This window comes from Hemitrygon akajei, chromosome 11, assembly GCF_048418815.1.
Source record: "Hemitrygon akajei chromosome 11, sHemAka1.3, whole genome shotgun sequence".
Taxonomy (NCBI): domain Eukaryota; kingdom Metazoa; phylum Chordata; class Chondrichthyes; order Myliobatiformes; family Dasyatidae; genus Hemitrygon; species Hemitrygon akajei.
Window position 1 is genome coordinate 30,413,655 of NC_133134.1, and position 21,772 is coordinate 30,435,426.

Below are 21,772 nucleotides of genomic sequence, written 5' to 3' on the forward strand. Positions count from 1 at the left end.
CTCTTAGGGTGGTCTGCAGACCTCAGTGTGCCGATCTTAAAGAGCCACAGCTTGTATAAAAACATCTTGAAACAACATTGCTTTCTGCAGTGACTGTGGCTGCATCAGATTTCATCAACAATAATTCTCAACAAGAGTACTTGATGATTCCTTTGGGAGCTGCACGTAAAATGGCACCATCTTTGAAAGCCCCTAATGTGTCTCACCAGTAGCCCAAACAACTGAAGTGTAACCTCCTTTCATTTTTGTTTAACTTGCCTGAAAATGAATGATAACCCCATAGCTTCCCTGTTTCCATGATGTTCCTGTACACCAGTCTTTTATGAATCAGGCACTTGGACACCCAAATTATTCAGTATTTCTTGGTGCTGTGCAATCATTTCAGGTTTTTTTTTTGTTACTTTTACTGCTAAAATGGTTAATTTTGCACACGATACTCCATTTGCTGGATCTTTGCCCACTTTCTGATCTATGTCTTTTTGTAGACACCTTATGTTCTCTTCACAACTTTTGAATTATCTTTGTGTTAGCAGCAGATGTTTAGGAAGCTATTGTAAGCTGCATAATTCCATAATATCGAGGGTCAAGTTCTTATTACCATTTGGCCAACAAGGAGATGCAGTAAGAGGAGGAGGGGCAGCGCATTTGGCATTGATGATTAATAATGCTGGTTTTCAGAATTCTTATAATGCTGTTTTTATTCCATGAAGCTCATGGCTTGGGTCTTCTCACAATAACCGTATTGTTTATTATTTCCACAATCAGTCCCATCCATGTATAATTAACAAGATTATTTAATAATCACTGATGTAAAACCCAATAGCTGTTCTGTGTGTTCATTTATCTCCTAATGTGCTCACAAAATAAATTTCATTAGAGCCAGATAGCTAACTACCTGCTGAGCTTCCTTTGAAGATGGTTTACAGAGCTATGTTAATTACTGTACCTTCTATTCACTCTGAGTCTTGAGTGTACAGCTGCAGATGGCAGAGTCTCAGTGTGGTCTAGGTCTGTGTGGCATTGATAGGAAGACTAAAAGAGATGTCACATTATCAACCAGAAACTCTTCCATGCAACAAAGTTCTACTGCCGTGAAACTGAACCTTGACACTCCTGCAATTCTGTCAGCAGAATACAGAAGTGATATGACACAATAGAAACTAATGTCAAAGTTCAAAAATTCAAAGTAAATATATTATCAAAGTACATACATGTCACCACATATATTCCTGAGATTCATTTTCTTGTGGGCATACTCAATAAAATTATAAAATAATAACTGTAACAGGATCAATGAAGGACCATCCAACTAGGATGTTTAACCAGAGTGCAGAAGACAACATGCTGTCCATATAGAAAAAGAAGAAATAATAAATATGCAATAAATATCAAGATCATGAGATGAAGAGTCCTTGAAAGCAAGTCCATTGGATGTGGGAATATTTCAATGAGGTTTGAGTGACCTTATCCCTTTGGTTCAAGAGCCTGATGGTTGAGGAGTAGTAATTGTTCCTGAACCTAGTGGTGTAAGTCCTGATGCTCCTGTACCTTCTTCTTGATGACTGCAATGAGAACAGAGCATGTCCTCGGTGGTGGAAGTCCTTGATAATGAATGTTGCTTTCCTACAATGGCATTTCATGTAGATGTGCTCAGTGGTTGGGAGGGCTTTACCCATGATAGACTAGACCACATCCACTACTTTTTGTAGGATTTTACGCTCAAGGGTATTGGTGTTTCCTTCCCAGTCTGTAATGCAGCCAGTCAATATACTCTCCACCACACATCTATAGAAGTTTGCCAAAGTTTTAGATGTCATGCCCAGTATCCACATATTCCAAAGGAAGTAGAGGTACTGCTGAACTTTCTTTGTAATTGCACTTACGTGCTGGGCCCAGGGTGGGTCCTCTATAATAACAACACAGTAGAATTTAAAGTTGCTAACCCTCTTAACCTCTGATCCTCTGATGAGGACTGGCTTATGGACCTTTGGTTTCCTTCTTCTGAGATCAACAATCAGCTCCTTGGTCTTGCTGACATTGAGTAAGAGGCTGTTTTTATGGCACTACTCAACCAGATTTTCATTCTCCCTCCTATATGCAGATTCATCACCAACTTTGATTCAACCTTTGACAATGTTGTCTTCAGCAAACTTGAATACGGCACTGGAGCAGTGCTTAGCCCCACAGTCACAAGTGTAAAGCAAGTAGGGCAGGAGACTAAGCTCACATTCTTGTGGTGCACCTGTGCCGATGGAGATTGTGGAGATGTTGTTGCCAACCCAAAATGAATGGGGTCTGCAAGTAAGGAAATCTAGGATCCAACTGTACAAGGAGGTATTGAGGCAAAGGTCTTAGAGCTTATTGATTAGTTTAAAGGGGATGATGGTATTGAATGCTGAACTCTAGTCAATAAAGAGCATCCTGATATATGCACCTTTGCTGTCCAGATGTTCCAGGGTTGAGTGAAGAGCCAATGAGATTTCAATGCTGCAGGAAAAGTTCTGCAGATGCTGGAAATCCGAGCAACACACACAAAATACTGGAGGAACTCAGCAGGCCAGGCAGCATCAATGGAAAAGAGTACAGTCGACGTTTCGGGCCAGGACCCTTAATCAATGCTGCAATGTCACTTATAGATCATACGGCACAGAAACAGGCTATCTGTCCTGAACATCGAATGCTCACATCCAAACCAATCCCATTTCTCCTTTCTCATTCCTATCAGCTTCCTGCCCCCTTCCATACTCCTGCCACATGCCTACACTAGGAAAAATGTTCAATACTTGATTAGTCCATTAACAAGCATGAGTTTGGCATTGGGAAGAGAGTCACGATCTGGAGAAAATGTTCCCGGTCAAAGGGAGAATATGAAAGATTGAATCTAGTTTTCTGGAGCTATTGGGTGTATCAACTACCATACAACAGTATTGCCCACATCTATGACATTTCTTTCTGTGACACTTGCACAGATTTTTTTTGTTTCTGAACCACAAATCTGTCTTGGATCTGAACTCCAAATCACTCATCTTCTTTGTGATGGAGTCTGCTTCTAACCATCATTTTCTTTTCAGAAAATCATAAAGGTATATTTGATATGATCAAATCATTGTTATAATGTTGTAAAATGAAGAACGAGGTTTTCTGAGAGGAAAAATCAGTTGTAAATTAAGATGACCTCCATTCTCAAATCATATGATATGATGCATCTTTGAACTTTGCTGGTGTATATTAGAAAGTTGTACATACTCAGCTCCTGCTATAAATCTCTACAATATCATCAGGCAAGTCATTAATGTAAAATAGTAGCAGAAGAATTTGAAAGTACCCACCAATTCTCTACAAATCTTTAACAAGAAAATGAATGTTTCAGGCCATCAGAACAGGAACAAACTGCGAATACAGAAACACAAGAGAATCTGCAGGTGTTGGAAATCCAGAGTAACGTACACAAAATGCTGGAGGAACTCAGCATTTTGAGTCCTGATGAAGGGTTTCGGCCCGAAACATTTGACTTTTTTAAAATTCCTTTTTATAGATGCTGCCTAATCTGCAAATCCCTCCAGTATTTTGAGGGAATACAGAAGTTTTATGAAATGAAGGTGGTGGGTGAGGAGAAAATAAATTAAATTAATAAACTTAGTGATGGCAGCATCCTTCCGGTCCTTCAAGCCATGCTGCCTCAGCGACCCCATAAGCCCGATTAACCTTAACCTAATCACAGGACAATTTGCAATGATGTTAACCTATCCGGTAGGTCTTTGGACTGTGGGAGGAACCAGAGCACCCAGGGAAAAAACATGTATTCCATGGGAAGGACGTACAGAAACTCCTTACAGAATGGCACTGAAGTTGAACTCTGAATGCCAGAATGCCCCAAGCTGTAACAGTGTCACATTAACTTCTACTCTACAGTGGCACCCAAAATAAATATTATTAAAAATTAAGGAAATGTCTCAAAATATAATGAAAGGCAGTTATTTAACTTTTTATTTAATTTGAAAGGTTGGAATGCCCCCAGTCAGAAAGTGGGCTGTGAGTTCTCAGAGAAATCTCTTAGAAGTGAGGTTATACACATTATTTTTCTTGGTGTTTTTCCATTAGTCTCATTGTGAACTCAGTAACACGGATTACAGCATTGCAGAAAGACCTTGAGGCAGAAATTGTATAAGTAGAGTTTTAGTACTTTATATCCCATTCTGCCTTTGTTTGCTTCTGTACAGGTGAAGATATATTTCAAACAGTACCTTTATTGGAGCCAAAGTTTATTCACACTTACCTTTCAGTTGCTAGTTAAAAGAGCTTGGTCTTTCCTCTATGCTCAACCAGAGAATGAATAATAATCTGATGGTTCATCAGGCATTGACCTAAGCACAGAATCCGGAAGTGTAAAAATTTTGGAAAAAGATGGGTGCTGCCTCACTCTATCAGAAATATTCTCTTTGTCCTGTCCACCTTCTCCTAACTTTCCTGTGGTTTGATACTAACTTGTCTTCTGTCCTTCCTGCTTCTGATGAAGGGTCTCCAAACTGAAACGCTTAATCTGTTTTGTGTTTCACATGTGGTGTGACCTGCTTGGTGTTTACAGCATTTTCCATTCGGACAATTGAACAGCTCATTTTCCCAACCCCCAGTGCACTCAGCACTAAAATATAATGATTTTTTCAGTGCAGTAGATTTCCATTTATTAACAATGACTTTCTTGTTTTTTATCTCTTTAATGCTGTTAGATCAGCGAGGCTGAATGTTCAGTACTTCATTGTTTGAGATATTGTGCATGAACACAGCTGACAACTGTGTGCTTCCATGCCTTTATCAGTGAAAAATAAATTTCACAGAGTTCAGCTACTTTAATTTTAAATAACTAAATGCCATTCCAGGGTACATAAAATTTGCTTGGTCAGGTCAAAATTAACTTCCGCAGACTTTAGAGAAGTTAATGAAAATAACAGGGCTGGTATTTCACCAGGATTTGGATGATGAATAAAGAAGGTCATTTTTCTGGGTGTGGGAATGGAACTCAATCATTGCTGACTTTGGGATTAAGTACCAATACCCTTACTCTATTTTGTGGGTCAACAATTAACAAACTAAAAGTAGCAGATGTATCTTCAATGACTTCTCTTTCTAAGCCTGCAATAATTCTAGAACTGTAAGACTGTATACTCAAATATTTAAAGCAGAATGCCAGAAATGTTAAGATATTAAATTGATTTTCCAGTCAGTTTGATCTGACTTTAAAGAAAGCATACCAAAGTCTGAAGGTGTTTCATGGTTATCTTTTCCTATCAGCAACCAATCAATTTGAAGAAGTCTTGCAGACCACGAGCAAGGAAATTTGATATTTAATATTTACTCATTTATAGAAAGTAAAACAAAGATTTGAATGCGGAGACATTTGGTGAAAACGGAAATATCATGAGTCTTTTAAAAATTGCTCTTTAAAAAGGTCATTACATTTTAGCTCTTATTATACTAACAGAATTGTACTTCAGACTTACATAAAATTCTATGTTCGTGGCTAGAAATGCTTTTTGGCAACAATTGAAACCCCAGTTAGACTTTTTAAAGCAAGAACGATCAATTTCAATGGTTTGTATAAGGGAATAAAGTGTACAAGCTTGAAATTCAAGTCACTTTACTGATTTAAGTTTTGATTATAATTGTGAAGCTAATCACAGTGTAACTTGTGTAGAAGCGTGCTGTCACTGGCTTTCTAACTTCAAGATTTGACTGATCATTTGGAATCATCAGATGATCCTGTCAGTTTTATACATTATGAAGAGATTTAGTGACAAGTATTTGCTCAGTATAACCATAAATTTGGAGCTGTTAATATTTTTTTGTATTGTGGAACACCATAAATCTCATGTCAAACAAAATAACATAATTAGAGGGACCTGAATTCAAGAACACAGTTTTGCTGTGGCAGGTAACTGTCCCCTTATGGTCTACAGTTCAATAACAGTCTATTTTATGTCTCAAGTTATTTGACAATACTAGTTATTTTGTCCAATTTTGTACATAGTAAATTTCAGTGCTAAAATATTAAATTTATGGATTGATTACTGATAACAAACATCATTCTGATACTCAAATTAATTTTTAAGTGAAAGCTGTTGAAACTCAAAACCAGCTTTAGCAGGAGAGTATCTTCTTTAAAAAGTAAAGTGCTTGAATTGAAATGAGGAGTACAATGCTTGTGTTGTTTTTGGTGCTTAAATTATGTTGTTTAATTTTTAAGGTTAGATGCCTCATCAGGAGCGAAGAATTTTGCTGTTGAACTAAAGAAATCCAGCCCTCAAGAAATTCATTTAACACAATGAACTATCAAGAAGAGAATGAGTGCTTTGAGAACTATGCATATCATCACGCAGAAACACTGGAAATGGACAGAGGGTATGGATTAAATAGTAATATGAGATTAGTACTATTTGTTAACTCCCTGATATTGCAGCTATGTTTCCTACCACAAGTTTGAACGAAGCACAACTGCGCAAGTGAGAACAGCGGAAAGAGTTTAAAACGTAGACAGCTTTACAGAGCAGGCAACAGAGTAGTGGGAGACAGAGTAGGAAGGCTTTGGCTCAATGGGGCTTCAGCGATAAAAGGTCGAGGTGAGGTAGGTTATCTGTTTAGAATACAGGCAGAAAGTATGTGTGTGAGGCCGGTTTTCTGTGCTTGGTGTCAGATGTGGGAGGTAATGGAGACACCCAGCCTCCTGGATGGCCACATCTGTGCCCAGTGCATCGAGCTGCAGCTCCTTAGGGACCGTGCTGGGGAACTGCAGAGACAGCTTGATGATCTTCGTCTGGTCAGGGAGAGTGAGGAGGTGATAGATAGGAGCCATAGGCAGGTAGTCACTCTGGGGCCTCGGGAGACAGAGAAGTGGGTAACAGTCAGGAGAGAGAAGGGCAAGAAGCAGATGCTAGAGAGTACCCCTGTGGCTGTCTCCCTGAACAATAAGTACTCCTGTTTGAGTACTGTTGGGGGAGACGGCCTACCTGGGGAAGCAACAGTGGTCGCATGTCTGGAACAGAGTCTGGCCCTGTGGCTCAGAAGGGCAGGGAAAGGAAGAGGATGGCAGCAGTGATAGGGGACTCTATAGTTCGGGGGTCAGATAGATGATTCTGTGGACACAGGGAAGAAATGCGGATGGGAGTTTGCCTCCCAGATGCCATGGTCCAGGATGTTTCTTCTCATGTCCACGATATCTTGAAGTGAGAAGGAGAACAGTCCGAGGTCGTGGTGCCTATTGGTACCAATGACATAGGTAGGAAAAGGGAGGTGGTCCTGAAAGCAGACTACAGGGAGTTAGGAAGGAAGTTGAGAAACAGGAACTCAAAGGTAGTAATCTCGGGATTACTGCCTGTGCCACACAACAGTGAGAATAGGAATAGAATGAGGTGGAGGATAAATGCGTGGCTGAGGGATCGGAGCAGGGGGCAGGGATTCAGATTTCTGGATCATTGGGACCTCTTCTGGGGCAGGTGTGATCTGTACAAAAAGGACAGGTTGCACTTGAATCTGAGAGGGACCAATATCCTGGTGGGGAGGTTTGCTAAGGCTATTGGGGAGAGTTTAAACTAGAATTGCTGGGGGGTGGGAACCGAACTGTAGTGATGGAGGAAGAGGTGGTTGGCTCACAAATAGAGAAAGCTTGGAGACAGTGGGAGAGGGAGGATAGGCAGGTGATAGAGAAGGGACGTGCTCAGACCGATGGTTTGAGAAGTGTCTATTTTAATGCGAGGAGTATTATGAATAAAGCAGATGAGCTTAGAGTGTGGATCAGCACTTGGAGCTATGATGTTGTGGCCATTACAGAGACTTGGATGGTGCAGGGGCAGGAATGGCTACTTCAAGTGCCAGACTTTAGATGTTTCAGAAAGGACAAGGAGGTGGCAAATGGGAGTGGGACTGTTGATCAGAGATAGTATCATGGCTGCAGAAAAGGAGGAAGTCATGGAGGGATTGTCCACTGAGTCTCTGTGGGTGGAAGTTAGGAATAGAACGTGGTCAATAACTCTCCTGGGTGTTTTCTATAGACCACCCAATAGTAACAGAGATGTTGAGGAGCAGATAGGGAGACAGATTCTGGAAAGGTGTAATAATAACAGGGTTGTTGTGGTGGTAGATTTTAATTTCCCAAATATTGATTGGCATTTCCCGAGAGTGAGGGATTTAGATGGGGTGGAGTTTGTTAGGTGTGTTCAGGAATGTCTCTTGACACAATATGTAGATAAGCCTACAAGAGGAGAGACTGTACCTGATCTGGTATTGGGAAATGAACCTGGTCAGGTGTCAGGTCTCTCAATGGGAGAGTATTTTAGAGATAGTGATCACAATTCTATCTCTTTTACCACAGGTTTGGAGAGGGATAGGATCAGACAAGTTAGGGAAACGTTTAATTGGAGTAAGGGGAGCTATGAGGCTATCAGGCATGAACTTGGAAGCATGAATTGGAAACAGATGTTGTCAGGGAAAAGTACGGAAGAAATGTGGCAAATGTTCAGGGGCTATTTGCATGGGATTCTGCGTAGGTACGTTCCAATGAGACAGCGAAAGGATGGTAGGGTACAGGAACTGTGGTGTACAAAGGCTGTTGGAAATCTCGTCAAGAAGAAAAGAAGAGCTTATGAAAGGTTCAAAAAACTAGGTAATGATAGAGATCTAGAAGATTATAAGGCTAGCAGGAAGGAGCTTAAGAATAAAATTAGGAGAGCCAGAAGGGGCCATGAGAAGGCCTTGGCGGACAGGATTAAGGAAAACCCCAAGGAATTCTACAAGTATATGAAGAGCAAGAGGATAAGACGTGAGAGAATAGGACCAATCAAGTGTGACAGTGGAAAAGTGTGTATGAAACTGGAGGAGATGGTAGAGGTACTTAATGAATACTTTGCTTCAGTATTCACTACTGGCAATTGGAGGGATGAATTGCAGCAGACTGAAAAGCTTGAGCATGTAGATATTAAGTAAGAGCATATGCTGGAGCTTTTGGAAAGCATCGTTGGATAAGTCACCGGGACCAGATGGGTTGTACTCCAGGCTGCTGTGGGAAGTGAGGGAGGAGATTGCTGAGCCTCTGGTGATGATCTTTGCATCATCAATGAGGATGGGAGAGGTTCCAGAGGATTTGGAGGGTTGCGGATGTTGTTCTTTTATTCAAGAAAGAGAGTAGAGATAGCCCAGGAAATTATAGACCAGTGAGCCTTACTTCAGTGGTTGGTAAGTTGATGGAGAAGATCCTGAGAGGCAGGATTTATGAATATTTGGAGAGACATAATATGATTTGGAATTGTCAGCTTGGCTTTGTCAAGGGCAGGTAGTGCCTTACGAGTCTGATTGAATTTTTTGAGGATGTGATTAAACACATTGATGAAGGTAGAGCTGTAGATGTAGTGTATATGGATTTTAGCAAGGCATTTGAAAAAGTACCCCATGTAAGGCTTATTGAAAAAGTAAGGAGGCATGGGATCCAAGGGGACATTGCTTTTGGATCCAATAATGGTTTGCCCACAGAAGAGTGGTGGTAGACAGGTCATGTTCTGCATGGAGGTCGGTCACCAGTGGAGTGCCTCAGGAATCTGTTCTGGGACCCTTACTCTGCGTGATTTTTATAAATGACCTGGATGAGGAAGTGGAGGGATGGGTTAGTAAGTTTGCTGATGACACAAAGGTTGGAGGTTTTGTGGATAGTGTGGAGGGCTGTCAGAGGTTACAGCGGGGCAGTGATAGGATGCAAAACTGGGCTGAGAAGTGGCAGATGGAGTTCAACCCAGATAAATGTAAGGTGTTTCATTTTGGTAGGTCTAACATGATGGCAGAATATAGCACTAATGGCAAGACTTTTGGCAGTGTGGATGATCAGAGGGATATTGGGGTCCCAGTCCACAGGACACTCAAAGCTGCTATGCAGGTAGACTCTGTGGTTAAGAAGGCATATGGTGCATTGGCCTTCATCAATCGTATGATTGAGTTTAAGAGCCAAGAGGTAATGTTGCAGCTATATAGGAACCTGGACAGACCCCACTTGGAGTACTGTGCTCAGTTCTAGTCGCCTCTACAGGAAGGATGTGGAAACCATAGAAAGGGTACAGAAGAGATTGACAAGGATGTTGCCTGGATCGGGGAGTATACCTTATCAGAATAGGTTGAGTGAACTCGCCCTTTTCTCCTTGGAGCGGCGGAGAATGAGAGGTGACCTGATAGAGGTGCACAAGATAATGAGAGGCATCGATCGTGTGGATAGTCAGAGGCTTTTTCCCAGGGCTGAAATGGCTAGCACAAGAGGGCATAGTTTTAAGGTGCTTGGAAGTAGGTACAGAGGAAATGTCAGGTGTAAGTCTTTTACGCAGAGAGTGGTGAGTGCATGGAATGGGCTTCCAGCGGTGGTGGTGGAGGTGGAAATGATAAGGCCTTTTAAGAGGCTCGTGGATGGCTACATGGAGCTTAGAAAAATAGAGGGTTATGGGTAAACCTAGGTAGTTCTAAGGTAAGGACATGTTCGGCACAGCTTTGTGGGATGAAGGGCCTGTATTGTGCTGTAGGTTTTCTATGTTTCTAAAACATCTCGTTATTCTGAACTCTAAGGAGTTAAATAGGTTCTGGCAACATAGTCAGGTGTGATCAGATCAGGTAAGCAGATTAGTCATTTCATTTGCCTAGCAGCCATATTTAAATCAAAAGAAGCAAAACTTATTAACTGTTGGACTACCAGAAGATTTCAGAAAACTGACCAGTGCCAATGTTTCTTTTGTGTGTTGTTCAGTATATCCATATTCAAACATAACCTGGATTTAAGAGGTTAAATTACCACAGTGCATTTGGAAGAGTTATAGCCAAAATACAGAGTATTTTATAGTAGTTAAAGGTTTATTTGGACTGCCAATTTCCTTATTTTTTTTTTGTCAGTGATTAAACTAGGCTATGTTCATGTCAAAGCTTGTTAATGACTATTTTCAGAAAGTGGAAGTAACTAATGCAATGACTAAGAAGAAAAATAATGTTGCTGCATGTTCTTAAGCTTACATAATGGAATTATTCTACCAGATCAGAACCAAAAATGAAATTATTGCAAGGTTGGCTGTTGACATTCAAGTAAATATTGAATGTGCTAAGTTCAACTGCATAAATTTCAAACTGCACAGAAAGAATGAAGTATTGATTAAAATTTTAGTTGATAATTGACCATTTGAAAATCTACAGTGAAAGCAAGGCATTAAGGAGACAATTGAATATAGTCAGCATTATGGAGGATGCTATTTGTGACTGATTATGGGCATTCTGGTGCAGTGACAGTCATTGAAGTCTAAATGTAGTGAGTTATATCGGAGTTTTGGGAAGCATAAGCATCAAAGGTTTATGGACTTTACTGAGGGAAGCCTCCAAAGAAGTTTGCAAGTGTGGTGAGATTTTAAAAATGCACATTTTCTTATGCATTTCCTCAGAGACTGTGTTAAGGAACTGGTGCTGCAGCTCGATGACCTTGAGCTGCAGAAGGCAGGAAAATGGGTGACCCTCAGGAGAGGGAAGGGAAATGGGCAACTGGTGCAGAGTACCCCTGTGGCTGTTCCTCTCAAGAATAAGTATATCGTTTTGGATACTGTTGAGTGAGATGACCTACCAGGAGTGGAATGGGAGGGGGTGGGGGCAGGAACCACACTAACTTGTCTCTGGCACTGAGTGTGGCACTGTGTCTTAGAAAGGAAGGAGGAAGAAAAGGACTGCTGTAATGATAGGGGATTCCATACTTAGAGGAGTAGACATGAGACACCCAAATGGTATGTTGCCTCGCAGGTGCCAGGATCAGCGATGTCTCAGATCGAGTCCACGACATTCTGAAGGGGGAGGGTGAGCAGTTTGAAGTCTTCCTACATATTGATGCCAGTGACATTTGTAGGAAAGGCAAGGAGGTTGTGAAGAGAGATTTTAGGGAGCTCGGTAGAAAGCTGAAAGGCAGGACCTACAGTGCAGCAATCTCTAGATCACAGTGCCAGTGAGAGTAAGAAAAGGATAATTTGGCAGATGAATGTGTGGCTGAGAAACTGATGCAGAAATCTCAGATTTCTGGATCGTTGGGGTCTCTTCTGGGGAAGGTATGAATTGTACAAAAGGGCAGGATACACCTGAAACCGAGGGGGACCAAAATCCTTGTGGGCAGGTTTGCTGGAGCTGCTGGGAAGAGTTTAAACTAGTTTGGCCAGTGGATGGGATCCAGCATGACAGGGCTGAGGATAGGGCTGTTGGTTTACAAGCAGAGTCAGTGTGTAGTGAGACTGTCAGGAAGAACAGGCAGATGATAGAGCAAAGTTGCAGTGTAAAAGGGGGGACAAAATCAAAAAAGGTGTAACGCACGCAGTATACAGAATAAAATAAATGATCTTGTAGCATAGATAGAGATTGGATGGTATGACATGGTGAAAGAAGATTGTAGTTGGGAGCTTAACGTCTAAGGATACACATTGTATCGAAAGGACAGGCAGGTAGGCTGAGAGGGCGATGTGGCTCTGTTGTTAAAAAATGAAATCAAATTCTTAGAAAGTGATGACATAGGATCAGAAAAGGTAGAATCCTTGTGGGTGGCATTAAGAAACTGCAGGGGTAAAAAGACCTCAATGGGAGTTATATACAGACCTCCAAACAGTAGCCAGGATGGGGGTTACAAATTACAATGGGAGATGGAAAAGGCTTGTCAAAAGGGCAATGTTATGATGGTCATAGGGATTTCAACATACAGGGTGATTGGGGAGATCAGGTTGGTGCTGGATCCCAGAGAGAGAGAATTTGTAGAATGCCTACAAGGTGGCTTTTTAGAGCAGCTTGTGGTTGAGCCCACCAGGGGATCAGTTATTCTGGATTGGGTGTTGTGTAATGAACTGGATTTGATTAGAGAGCTTAAGGCAAAGGAGCACTTAGGAGGCAGTGATCATAATATGGTAGATTTCACCCTGCAGTTTGAGAAGGAGCAGCTGAAGTCAGATTACAGTGGAGTAAAGGAAATTAGAGGCACAGGAGAAGAGCTGGCCGAAGTTGATGGGAAAGGGACACCAGCAGGGATAACAGCAGAGCAGCAATGGCTGGATTTTCTGGGAGAAATTCAGAAGACACATGATAGATACCTACAAAAGAAGAAGAATTCTTAAGGTAGGATAATGCAACCCTGGCTGACAACCGAAGTCAAAGCCAACATAAAAGACAAAGAGATGGCATATAATAGAGCAAAAATTAGTGGGAAGTTAGAGGATTGGGAAGCTTTTAAAAACCAACAGGAGACAACTTAAAAAAAGTCAATAAGAAGGAAAAGATGGAATACAAAAGTAAGTTAGCCAATAATATTAAAGAAGATACCAGAAGTCTCTTCAGATGCATGAAGTGTAAAAGAAAGGCATGAGTGGATATCAGACCATTGGAAAACATTGCTGGAGAGGTAGTAATGGGAACAAACTCAATAAGTATTTTATATCAGTCTTCACTATGGAAGACACTAGCAGTATTGTAGAAGTTCGAAGTGAAAGTGGGCAGAAGTTTGTGAAGTTGCTATTACTAGGGAGAAAGTTCTTCAGAAACTAAAAGGTCTGAAGGTAGATAAGTCAACTGGACTAAATCTGTTGAAGTTCTTTGAAGAAGTAACAAACTGGATAGACAAAGGAGACTCAGTGGAAGTTGTGTACTTGGATTTTCAGAAGACCTTTGATAAAGTGCTGCGTATGAAGCTGCTTAACAAGTTAAGAGCCCATGGTAATATAGGAAAGATACCAGCATGGATATAGCAGTGGCTGATTGGCAAGAGGCAAAGAGTGGGAATAGAGGGACCATTTTCTGATTGGCTGCCAGTGACTAGTGGTGTTCCACAGGGGTCTGTGTTTGGACCAATTCTTTTTTTGTTATATGTCAATGACTTGGATGACTGAATTGATGGTTTTGTTGCAAAGTTTACAGACAATACAAAGATGGATAGAGAGGCAATTCATGTTGAGGCAGTAGAGAAGCTACAGAAGGACTTAGATAGATTAGGAGAATTGGCAAAGAAGTGGCAGGTGAAATATAGTGTTGGCAAGTGTATGGTCATGCACTTTGGTAGATGAAATAAAAGGGTAGACTATTTTCTAAATGGAGAGAAAATTCAAAACTCCGAGGTGCAAAGGAAAATGCATTTTCTATTTTTATAAAACACTAATTATAATATTGTGTCAATTCTATATCATCTGTGTAGTATGAAGTCAAATTAGTTAATCAATGTCCTTGTGCAGGCTCCCCTAAATGTTAATTTGCAGGTTGAGTCAGTTGTGAGGAAGGCAAATGTGATGTAAGCATTCATTTCAAGAGGACTAGAATATAAAAGCAAGGCTGTACTGTTGAGGTTTTATAAAGCACTGGTAAGGCCTCAATTGGAGTGTTGTGAACAGTTTTGGGCCCCTTTTCTAAGAAATGATGTACTGTTTTGGAGAAGGTTGAAAGGAGGTGTATGAAAATGATTCCAGGATTTAAAGTCTTGTCAAATGAAGAGCATTTGATGGCTATGGGCCTGTACTCGCTGGAATAGATAAGAATGAGGGGTGATCTAATTGAAACCTATTAAATGTTGAAAGACCTCAATAGAAGTGGATGTGGAGAAGATGTTTCCTATGGTGGGAGAGTCCAAGACCAGAGGACATAGCCTCAGGGTAGAGGGATGTCCTTTTAGAACGGAGATGAGGAGGAATTTCGTTAGCCAGAGAAGGGTGAATCTGTGGAATTCATTGCCACAAGATGACTGTGAAGGCCAAGTCTTTAAGTATATTTAGGGGAGAGATTTATAGGTTATTGATTATTCAGGGCATGAAGGGATACAGGGGAAAGCAGGAGATTGAGGCTGAGAGGGAGGAAGATCAGCCATGATGAAATGGCAGAGCAGACTCAATGGGTCAAATGACCTAATTCTGCTCTTATATCTTATGATCTTATAGAAACCCTGAGTTACTGATAACAAGACGATCAAGCTTCACATGTCTACTGTGGAGTCAGAGAGTCTTACAGCACAGAAGCAAGTCCTTTAGCCAAGTCAACCCGATTTTCTACCTTGTCCCCATGCATCTGCATCTGGACTGTATCAATCCAAATTCCTCTCACCTATGTACTTTGCTTCTGTGCTAGCATGGCAAAAAATCTAAGATATTCCTTTAAGAATGATATATAGCATGATAAATTATCGCAGTAACATGAGTCTATAACCTACAGTAATTCTCTTTCTTCTTAAGCCCGTCCCCACTTCTGGGGCACAGGCTGCAGACAGCAGTTCACCAGAGTCCTCTGTCCTGCACCAGATTTTTTGTCCTTCAAGGTGTAGCCCATCATAGATCCTTCCACTCCTATGGATGAAGTCTCTGGAGCTTCTGTTGGCTTTCTGTACCACTGGGTTTTTACAGGATGGGGTTGCTAGCCCCATGCCCAATCTTCCTGCTTTTGCAGCCGGGCTTAGCACCGTCCCTGGTGGAGTCTTGTAACCTAATAGGGAAGTTCAATTGACATTCAGTATAATGAGAATCCAAGCCTGGCTTGAGTATCAATTAAATTATAACCTCAACATTTCCCTGCTCTGCAATTACTTAAAACTAGTATGACTTGCATTCTTTATGTAACTGTTAGATTTCTCAGTCTTATGGGAGGTAAAGCTATATGCATGTCACAAATAGGGATAATTCAGGTATAAGTTTCCTGTTTAAGAAATTAGATAAATGTCACTTGTCTGTTGAAATTAATAGCTTCTAAATACAGAAGCTGAGGTAACATTGAAATGTTGATGCTGTTTATGAGGTGAGTTTTATTAAGCTCATGGTTAAACTAATCAGCATGACACTCACAAAAGAGTTCTCAGGTGTTTTATAATTACTGTACTCTTGAGGAAAATCAAGGAATAAGGGTTGCTTACTATCCAACATATAATACTCTGCTCAAGAAGCACGACACTTTCTGTTATCTGCTTTATAGGTAAATGTTACATTAAAACAGACATAGATATATTTGGATGAGATAAGTTTAACAAATGTAAATAACTTCTAGAGAATTAACTAACAATGCATAGGTAAAAGCATTTTGTAAAAAGAAAATTATTAATTATTTCTTTTGTATACTGTTGTTTTAATTATGTTATAAATAACTTGCCATCCAAACATGCTTAATGACTTATCAGTTTGAATTCATCAGTGAGGTCTCTCAGTTCCCTGTTAAGCTGGGACATCAGAACACATATGCAAAGAGCCTCAGATCCTCCCATAATTTAAATTACAAAGTAAAATCCGTACTTTATGAATAATCAAGCAATGTAACATTGTGCTCATTTGTTTTCTGCTATGTCAGTACACAGGGGCGATCTTCTATGTTCCGCACAGCTCCATTCTCATCTTACTATCAGCAAGAACCGTCTGATTCATCAGATGTTTGGAGAAATTGGGGCCAGCCAGAGGTTATAAAAATGACAACTATTGGAAGAGTAAACAGTGATTTAAGACCTCGATTCATTAATATGAATCCCTATAAAAATAGCAGTGGATGTGGTATGTTCTCTGTATTACTTGCATTTATTCATTAGAATAGGAATTTGACTTTAAAATACTGATTAATAATAAATGCATTTTCTATTTTTATGAAATACTAATTATAATATTATGTCAATTCTATATCATCTGTATAGTATGAAGTCAAATTAGTTAATCAATGTTATTGAAAATTGTATATTACAACATCTGGACTATATTAAATATGACATCAGTGGAAGTCTGTTTGAATATTTGACATTTACCTGAAGCGATTTATGTATTATCTGATTATATATTTGGAACCCACAATGTAAATTTGATTTTTGCAGAACTGCTGACTAAATGAGAAACAGATTTATTCATTTTATGATCTTGAGTTCTTTCATTGTTCTCTGCTGTGTTTTAAAAAGAAAAGGTTAGCTAATGCCAAATTAAATAAATATTCAAATGTTTATTTTGAATTAGATAGAATAATCAGGTAGAAATACCAAACACCTGCCACTGCAAGCATTTCCTAAAGCGTGAATATGACAGGTTTTCCAATTCAAATATCTAAATGACAGGTTTATAGCAGAAGAAAAGACTGACCCATCATGATTACATTTCTTTCAAAAAGAATCAAAATAAGGCTACATCATTTTAGATGAATGTAATGTATTCCAAACGTGTTCAAAAGTTTCTCCCCCTGAAAATGTTCACGCCTACTTTGTTCCAGATAGCATTCGTCAGTAAACTGTGCGATTTCTGGAACATTAATGTCACTGTATATTATTGAATAATGCAGTTAAATAGTAGATTAAAATAAAATTGAGAACAACATTTAAGCTTTCCCATTTTAAATAAGGCAAGGATTTTTACCTTCTCTTCTATATGAGGTGATTTCTTCAGTATGCCTTACGCAGATCCCTAATTACGTTAGAGATAGCCTTTAGGGCTACTCAGACAATGTTCAATGGGAACTGCATTACGTCAACAGGTATGGATATCTAAAACTAGAGACCATAGGTTTAAAGTGAAAGAAAGGGTTTTTAAAGGGAATCTGAAGAGGGAGGTTTTTTTTACACTCTTTTTTTAGACTGTGCTGTCAGAGAAGATGGTGGAACAGGATGCAATTCCTATTTTAGAGAAATATTAAATGTGCAAGGCATAGAAGGATATGCTCTTAATTCATATGGGGTTAGTGTAGATTGGCAAAATGTTGACATGGACATGTTGGGCACAAAGGGCCACTTTGATACTGCAAGACTCTTTGATAGAGAACCAATTCTAGGTGTATCTCTGTTACCTCTAAATATATTAGTAGAGAAACCGCATGGATGTGTAAATCCATGTGGTTATCCCAAACTTACTTGTTTACCTACATGAATCAAGTCTGATATCTAATGTGGTAGAAATTCTCCTTTATTTTTCTTAGTCCCTTCCAATACAGAAGCATGCTATTCAGCCCAACATTTCTACTCCAGCTCGCAAAGTAATCTCATCAGTTCTATTCTCTTCTTTGCGAGCTGGAGTAGAAATGTTGGGCTGAATAAATGTTGAATAAATGGTCTCCAAGTTTCTTCAAATTTGACCGAAGGGTCAAAAAAAAAAGAAAATGACACTTCTAATTTTTTCTAAACTCAAACAAGAAATAGTTTGGAAAAACCATTGAGATGTAGTTGGGGGATTAACTTCTTTCCAGTTCAGTAGAATAGATCTTCTAGCCATTAGCGTGGTAAATGCAATCATCCGCCGAGCTGAGGGGGATGAACAACTGTTATCCACCATTGGTAAGCCAAAAATTGCAGTAATAGGATGAAGTTGCAAGTTAATACTCAAAACTGTTGAAATAATACCAAAAATACCTTTCCAGTATTTTTGCAACCAAGGGCAAGACCAAAACATGTGAGTCAATGAGGCTACTTCAAAGTGACATCTGTCACAGATTGGATTAACATGGGAATAAAATCGAGCAAGTTTGTCCTTGGACATATGAGCCCTATGTACCACCTTGAATTGTATTAAGGCATGTTTGGCACAAATAGAAGAGGAGTTAACTAACTGTAAGATTTTCTCCCATTGCTCTGTAGGTAAAGGACATTGAAGTTCTTTTTCCCATTCATTCTAAATTTTATCTGACATCCCTGGTTGTATTTTCATGATAGTATTGTAAATGACGGCTACTAAACCGTTCTGATAGGGATTTAAACCTAGAATTTTTTACATAATATCAATTGGGCATGAATTCAGAAAGAACTGTAACGTATTATTCAAAAAATTTCTAATTTGTAAGTATCTAAAAAAATGGGCTCACATAATCTAGTCTCTCCCACCTATCCACCATTTATCACAGTACATATGCTGTGATGAATGCTTTATAATATGCACATTAACTATAGTGCTATTTCCTCATATTCACAATGACCCACTTCAATCCAAGGCCTATGTCCATCAATCAGCCTGGCACCAAAAGTAGATTATCTCGTCATATTACATCACACCTATGAGCAGAGGCTACCTGCCAAAACATTCCTCAGGGCAGCAGTGATAGGATAATTTCTTCATTAGCTGTGAAATATCATGAAAGATCTATAAATTATGATCAGCTTTTCAATCCAATATTACCTTTTTTTGTTTAGCTAAACACTATTATGCCTTTGTCCTATCCTTACAAAATAAAATAACGAATGGTTAAGAACTTCAGAATGGAATTATCACCTCTGTGGTCACAGGCAATCTAAGTTAAATATTAAAATAACTTCAGCTGAACTTTGAGACAAACAATTCACTTGCAACACCAAAGCGGTGAATTTCAAGTTTAGCAATTAATCCCTTGAGATGGTTCCACAAATACAGACCATCAGATATATATCATATAGTTATAGAGCACTACAGCACAGAAACAGACCCTTCGACCCATCTAGTCCATGCCAAGCCACTAACTTGCCTAGTTCCATCGACTTGTACATAGAACATAGCCCTCCATACTCCTCTCATCTATGTACCTATCCAAATATATCTTAAATGTTGAAATCAACCCTGCATCCACCACCTGCACTGGCAGCTTGTTCCAAGAAGATCCCCATCATGTTTTCCCCTTTCTCCCTTAGCGCATGTCCTCTAATTCTAGTCTCATCCAAACTCAGTGGAAAAAGCCTGCTTGTATTCACCCTATTTCTACTCCTCATCATATTGTATACCTCTCTCAAATCTCCTCTCAATACCTACATTTCAAGAAATAAAGTCCTAACCTATTCAATCTTTCCACATAATGCAGGTTCTCCAGACCCAGCAACATCCTTGTAAATTTTCTTTGTACTTTTTCAACCTTATATTCATCTTTCCTGTAGGTAGGTGACCAAAACTGCACACAGTACTCCAAGTTAGGCTTTACCAATGTCTTGTACAACTTCAATATAACATCCCATCTCCTGTACTCAATGAATTGATTTATGAAGGCCAATGTGCCAATCTACCTGTGATGCCACTTTCAAGGAATTATGGATCTTTATTCCCAGTTCCCTCTGTTCAATCACATTGCTCAGTGCCCTACTGCTCACTGTGTAAGACCTACATTAGTTAGTCCTCCCAAAGTGTAATGACTCACACTTGTCTGCATTAAATTCCATCTGCCATTTTTTGGCCCTTTTCACCAGCTGGTTCAGACCCTGCTGTAAGTTTTGATAGTCTTCCTTGTTGTCCACTACACCTCCAGTCTTGGTGTCATCCATAAATTTGCTGAGCTAGTTCACCACAATATCATCCAGATTGTTGATATAGATGACAAACAATGGACCCAACACTGTTCCCTGTAGCACACCACTAGTCACAGGCCTCCAGTCAGAAAGGCAACCATTGCTACAATTCTCTGGCTTCTGCACAGCCAATGTCTAGTCTACCATCTCATCTCGAATGCCAAGTAACTGAACCTCTTGAACAACCTCCCATGCAGAACCTTGTCAAAGGCCTTGCTAAAGTCCATGTAGACAACATCCACTGCCTTGCTTTTATCAACTTTCCTGGTAAGTTCCTCAAAACACTCTTTAAGATTGGTTAGATATGACCTACCACACACAAAGCCATTTTGACTATTCCTAATGGGTCCCTGTCTATCCAAATGCTTATATATCCAGTCCCTTAAAATACCTTCCATTAATTTTTCCCCTACTGATGTCAGGTTCACGGGCCTATAATTTCCTGGCTTATTCTCAGAGCTTTTCTTAAACAGTGGAACAACATTAGCTGTCCTCTGATCCTCTGGTACCTCACCCATGCCTGAGGATGTTTTAATATCTCTGCTAGGGCCCCTACAATTTCTGCACTAGCCTCCTACTGGATCTGATGGAACACAGTATTAGGCCTTTGGGAATTATCCACCCTAATTTGCCTCAAGACAACAAACACCTCATCCTCTGTTTACTCCATGACTTTTTTTCCATGATTTTTCCATTGATTAAAGTAGGCATTTTCAGCATTTTAATCACTGTATTCGGTTTCAGTGTCTATTTCAGCAGCGTAAAGCAACAATGGAACAGTCTTATCTTCTGCCTAACAGCTCCCCTAATTACTCGGTCAATTTAACCATGAGAATATATGCTACAAAATATTTATAATGCTGTATTTGTTGTTTCTATTGGATAGTCAATCCTGGATTTGAGCCCATAGCTGATGAAACTTATAGCTCAGCTTCATCTATGTATGACTGGCATAGTGACCAAGATCCTCCTTTCATTCTCAATCTTCATGGAAATGATGACATTTCAAACCAAGAGCTAGGTAAGCATTATTTGTTTTCATCTACCAATGACTCAATGAATATTTGGACACTCTTGTGGCAATATTACCCATATTATATCAGTAGGTCATTTTAGATAAGCAATACAGTTTTGATGCAATGTGGGTATCAGGAGACAACAGTATCACCTGTTGTATTGCACAACCACAATTTTCAGACTAGTTGCACATCTGTGGATGATAATCCATGACTGCTGTGCCTCCATAACTCCTTCTCTAACTGAATCCTCAAATTTCTCATCAGTAGGTCTCGATCAGCGAGGTTCGGTAACATCTCCTCCTTGTTGACCGTCAGCACCGGTGCATCACCTGGCTTTGTGTGTAACACCCTGCTCTACCCAATAAACACACGTGACTGTTTGGCTGAGTGCATTTCCAAAGTTGTATTAAATTCTGCTGGGAATATTTGTGTCTCTCTGTGCCTTGCGTAACCTGAGCACCCCACTGAGTACAAGGAACACCTGAGAACATTGGAGCCATAAGATACA

General features: G+C 39.8%; 1 protein-coding gene across 1 annotated transcript in view; it reads left to right on the plus strand.

The window, feature by feature from the left end:
• Nucleotides 1-21,772, plus strand: part of LOC140735452 (transmembrane channel-like protein 5) — a 123,877-nt gene that overhangs the window by 19,145 nt on the left and 82,960 nt on the right. The window contains exons 3-5 of the mRNA XM_073060544.1: nucleotides 6,242-6,396; nucleotides 16,333-16,529; nucleotides 21,132-21,266. Coding sequence (XP_072916645.1) covers nucleotides 6,320-6,396; nucleotides 16,333-16,529; nucleotides 21,132-21,266 — 409 coding nt within the window. The 5' untranslated portion in view covers nucleotides 6,242-6,319. The remainder of the gene's footprint in view (nucleotides 1-6,241; nucleotides 6,397-16,332; nucleotides 16,530-21,131; nucleotides 21,267-21,772) is intronic.